Source organism: Octodon degus, unplaced genomic scaffold (assembly GCF_000260255.1).
Source record: "Octodon degus isolate 3935 unplaced genomic scaffold, OctDeg1.0 scaffold00136, whole genome shotgun sequence".
NCBI lineage: Eukaryota > Metazoa > Chordata > Mammalia > Rodentia > Octodontidae > Octodon > Octodon degus.
In genome coordinates, this window is record NW_004524712.1 from 1,563,149 (window position 1) to 1,568,269 (window position 5,121).

The 5,121-nt window shown below is 54.2% G+C and overlaps 1 protein-coding gene across 3 annotated transcripts in view; it reads left to right on the top strand.

Annotated features, from left to right (window-relative positions):
• The window catches only part of Pknox2 (PBX/knotted 1 homeobox 2), a 264,725-nt gene that overhangs the window by 241,280 nt on the left and 18,324 nt on the right, over positions 1-5,121 (top strand). For all 3 annotated transcript variants that reach the window (XM_023701477.1, XM_023701478.1, XM_004641385.2), the window contains 3 exons: positions 684-813; positions 1,277-1,374; positions 2,203-2,322. In XM_023701477.1, the coding sequence (XP_023557245.1) occupies positions 684-813; positions 1,277-1,374; positions 2,203-2,322 (348 nt within the window). The remainder of the gene's footprint in view (positions 1-683; positions 814-1,276; positions 1,375-2,202; positions 2,323-5,121) is intronic.

The following is a 5,121-nucleotide window of genomic DNA, read 5'->3' on the forward strand; positions in this document are numbered from 1 at the left end:
AAATAAATCTAGAGGCTGCTTTGTGCCTGATGTGGAATGTAGTAAATGCTGCTCTACAGAATGTGAGGAATGGGGCAGGGAGATAGCTCAGTAGAATAAGTGCTTGCCTGGCAAGCGTAAGGTCTGAGTTCAATCCCTGGTACTGCAAAAACAAAACAAAAAAAAAGAATGTGAGGAAGAGAGGCACTGTGGAGCTGGGAGGATGGCGGAGCTGGGAGGATGGCGGAGCTGGGAGGATGGCCAGGGAAAACATCTGGGGCCGTGGTTCGTGGGAAGCAAGCAAATGGAGCACTCATTTGCGGGGTGAGCATGTGTAGAGAGGGGCTCTGCCGTGGCTGCAGTCAGAATTGCCCCAGGAGCTTTGAAATCAACCCCCACCCTCCTGGTCACACCCCTGGCCCATTAAGACTTGTGGACTTTGGCAACCCTGGGTTCAGGCTCTGAGATTCCCAAGTGTAACCAGGAAGTGGAATGGCTGAATAGACCACTGTTGGTTTTTTGGGTTGCAGTTTCATTTTCTTAATGTTATCTTCTTATTTAGTCTCTCTAGGAAGCCAGGAGAATTGCCTTCTGGATTTGGGACTGGGAAGGAGGAGGGAAGATAGGAAGGGGAGAGGACTTGGGGGCTTAGAGCCCCCAGTTCTCTGGGGCACTGTCATGAACCATGCCTCCCTTACTGCCAGGACCTCCTGCAGAATTCCCCCAATTCCATGTCTGGAGTCTCCAATAACCCCCAGGGGATTGTGGTCCCAGCCTCAGCGCTCCAGCAGGGCAACATCGCCATGACAACCGTCAACTCACAAGTCGTGTCAGGTCAGTGCAGGGAATGGGGTGCTGGGGGTTGTGGGAGCACCCTTGGAAGAAGACAGGGTGGCCCCTAGGGAAATCCAGAATCAGAGGGTGCCCACTGCTGTTGGATGCTCAGCATCCTTAGGTTCTTTACTAAAGTAGTCTGCAGACAGTGCGCCAAGGCTCGAATGCGATGGGTTGGAACAACGTTGGCTCACATTCTTCATGAGCCAACCCCCATCCAGGCCTAAGTAAGACTATTTTCTCTTCCCTCAAATACTTCCCACCAGAAGCCCTGCTCACACACCTGGACACCAGCCCCACATGCCTGCTTCTCTCCTACAAATGAAAGAAACATACTCTGCTGCCCCAGCCTCCATGGCGGAGGGGCTTCACACACAAATGTCAAGAGACTTGGGGACCCTGTTTGCCCTCACTCTTCCCAACCCCCCATGACAGGGGACCCCAAAACTGGTTGTCTCCTCAGGTGGAGCCTTATACCAACCGGTTACCATGGTAACCTCCCAAGGTCAGGTGGTCACCCAAGCAATCCCCCAGGGAGCCATCCAGATCCAGAACACACAGGTGAGTGTGTGTAGGTGTGTGAGATGTGCATGGGTAGGGGCGGGCGCTCACGGTGGCTTATTGTCACCAGCCACTTCATACAGTGATTCTTTTCATCTTCCCTGTCTGTCCCTGGAGGTGTCCGTACCCTTACTTTACAGCTAAGAAGCTGGGGGTGGGCGGAAAAGGTTTTATCAACTCCTGGGACTTTGCTGCCTTGAGAGTCTACATCAAAGGATCCTACAGTCCCTAGTTCTTGTCTCCAGACAAAGTCTCTCCACCTCAGTGATACAGAGTGCGGATCTGTAGAAAGATCTGAAGTTAGAGGCCTAAGATCTGACATGACCTCTCTGATCTTGGCTAAGTCTCCTATCATCCCAGAGCCACAGTGTTCTTATCAATAAAAGGGGATTAGGATGGACTGCACAAAGCCCTACCAAGTGACAGGGCTGTTGTGAAGATTATCTATGGCAATGGTTAGCCAAGGGCTGTGCAGCCTACAAAGATCACAGAAAAGCTGACAGTTACCGGATGGTTTATGGCAAATCCATGTCTTCAGTACTCTGTGCATGCCCCATGTTCTCTCTACCTCCTCTCCCATCTCCTTTTCTCCTGTCTCTCCTCCTCCTCTTTCTCCCTCTACTTTTGTCCTGCTCCCTTGACCCCAAGCCTCATCACCATTCTCCAAGGGGCTAGAATGGGGCAAGAAGGAGAGGGGACGTCCCCAGGGCCCTAAGAATGAGTTCAGAACTTACTTGGCAGCAAGAGCCTGCTGTTGCTATGGCAACAGGTCCCTAGCCACTGGCCTCACAGGCTGCTGATGCTGATTTTTCTCCACATGCCCTGAAGGTTAACCTTGACCTCACCTCCCTCCTGGACAATGAGGATAAGAAGTCCAAGAACAAGCGAGGAGTCTTGCCCAAGCATGCCACCAATATAATGCGTTCTTGGCTCTTCCAGCATCTCATGGTAAGTGCGCATGCTCTGGGGGCGTGGAGGCACAGCGGAAAGTATGAATAATCCACACTGCGGGTGCCAGTGCCTGCTGCTCCCCAGACCTGTGCAGGGCACAGCCTAGGAGAGAGCGCTGCTGGGGCAGGCATACTGGCTACAGGCCGACTGCGGGGCTGCTGTGGGACCTAAAGCTAGGAGACTTCCTAGTGCTTGCTGCTGCTGCCACCGCCGCCACCACCACCGCCTGAGAAAAAAGTGTAACAACAAAATGGGGACAAGCACTCTAAAGATAGTTAAGCACTGGCCAAATGTATCGTATTATTTTGGGCACAGACTGAGAGATGTGGGGTGGGCTCATGGCAACTAGTCCACAGCCCACAGCCCTCCAGCAGCCTGCGCAACCTGCCTCTCTCTCTTGTGAGGAACGTGTCAGTTCTCCAGCAGGACCAGAGTCGGCTGTCCTGGGGGAAGCTGCGCGCATCTGTCTCTGCAGAGCAGCACAGGCAGAGGAGGCGCAGTGCAGAAGTGTGGGGTTGCAAGCTCCGCCTTGGAGGGGCAGCCAGGCCGGGACTTCGGCTGTGTGACATGTAGTGAATGCTGTCCTAAGTCTCAGGCGCTACTGAAGCAACAAGGCATGAAGCTGGGGGTTAAGTGCAGTGCTTATAAAGTGCCTACTGTGTGCATATAGTTGGCAGTTGCATGTTTGTGTGCAAGGTTAGCCCTTGACAGACCTCTGGCACCAACTTCAAGGACAGTAGTAGTAAATGAAGAAAACCCAGTGACTGTGTGTGGGGGTAGACTGGGTGTGTGTGCGTGTGCGAGCATGTGTGTGTGTGCACATGTGTATGTATGTTCATACATGTGTGTGTCCACTCTGCCCACCCTCACCTGCATGTCAGGATACATGTGCACACATATAAAATAAATATGTACCAATAATGTGGGCACACTGCTAAGAACCATGGGAAGGGCCGGGAGTGAAGAGAGATCTTTCTTCAGTGAGAAAGAGAAAAATTAAGCAGATCACTCAGTCAATCTGGCAACCAGCAGTCCTTACTTGAGAGAACCTTCAGAAGCCACAGACAAAGCCTAGGCAGTGTCTAGCTTTTGGAACTACAGAAGACTGTGGCCTTAGGGTTGGTGCCTCAGAAGTGGCTGCCCCGCGCAGCCAGCAGGTAGGACAGACGAATCACTCTGCGCAGGGAGTTAGGACGGGGCTCTGCGTCCACTTATACATGTCCACCAACCCTCAGGACCTGGGCTGCTCCTGGGCTCCGCTCAGCAGCACCTCCTGAAATCTTTTTCTTATTTGAAAGCCAGAGTTTCCTAATTAGAAATCTCACTTGGAGAGCAGTGAGAAGCCTGAGGGTTACAGAGAGGTGAGGAGGGAGAGCCCTCAGAGCCTAGGGGATGACTCCAGGGAGCCAGGGGCAGGTCCAAGCTGATGCTCCTGGGGGCATGCCTGGGTCTCCTGTCCGGGCCTGTTTTCCAAATTGTTGGAAAGCCTGCACCCAGAGAGACTTGGTGGCCCCATGAACCCAGTGTCTGTGCTCCAGCTCGCAGCCCACCCCGGGGAGGAGGGTCCCCTGGGAAAGGACCTCCAGAAGGTCGCCTGTGCAGTGACCGCTGTCAAGCCAAGACTAGGGCAGCACAGGCACTCCCTGTCACCAATGGATCAAACTTTGTCGTCACCCGCTGTGGTGTGGTGTACAGCTGCAGGACAGAGTGCAGCAGAAAGCAGTCTGGCTTCTGAGACCGCCGGGCCTGGGTTCAAGGCTAGGTTTCGCCTCTTGCTCTGTAGCCAGGCCACACTCTCTTGCGGAGATCACAATGGCCCAGGAAGTCACTGCGAAGACGCCACACGCTGAGTGCTTCCCGAGCTCTCGTTCCCTTCCTTGTCCACTCCTGCCCACCCAGCATTTTTGTGGAGTGCAAACACACCTGAAGCCTCACTTCCTCCTACCCTGAAGCCAGTGCCTGCTCACCAGTCCCACCGCTTCCACACCCGCCACAGCTCGTCCCTCGGAGCCCCCAGCTCTGTCCCCCCGACTGTGCCTCAGCTCCTGTCCTGCCCTCTTTCTCCCTGCCTGGGTCCTCTCTTCGCTAAGCACCAAGCAGAAAGAAAGGAAGGATCCACAGGGGCTCTTTAAAAAGCCCTAGGACAGGGTGGAGACGTTGCTAGAACCGCAGATATGAGCCTTCTGCCCCTCCACACCCATCCAGCCTGCCACTCCTCTCAGCGTGCTCAGGCGCAGGTGCTAGTGCCCAAGTGTTCACCATTGATGAAGTCCTCTGCCATGAAGCCTTCCTCACAGTGGCCTTGGGAGACGAGGGAGTGGCTCCCAAGTCTCAAAGTGAGAACTCCTGTGACTTCCGTGCTGAGAGTGAGAAGGCTGGAAACAGGCACCACAGCTATCCTCTGGAGACCACAGCTGCCCCTGCAGACCCGGCCGGCCACAGAGCCTGCTCCACCCCCAGGGCAGCCTTGTTCTCAGTGGACTCACACAGCCCTGCCCCAGCTCTGGACAGAGGCTGAGAGGCTCCTGGTAACCAGGCACGGGGGACAGAGGACAGACTGCAGGCAGGCAGATCGGGGTATGCACCGAGGCTGTCCCACTACCCATATGATGACTCTGCTTCTACTACTTTGAAATAAATCATAATCATTTCCCATGGCTGTGAAAAGTAAATGAGAAAGCATCCATAAAGAGCCAGGCCCAGGGGCCGGGGAGATGGCTCAGTGGAATAAGCACTTCCCTGGCAAGCGCAAGGGCCTGAGTTCAATCCCCGGTTCCGCAAAAAAAAAAAAAAAAA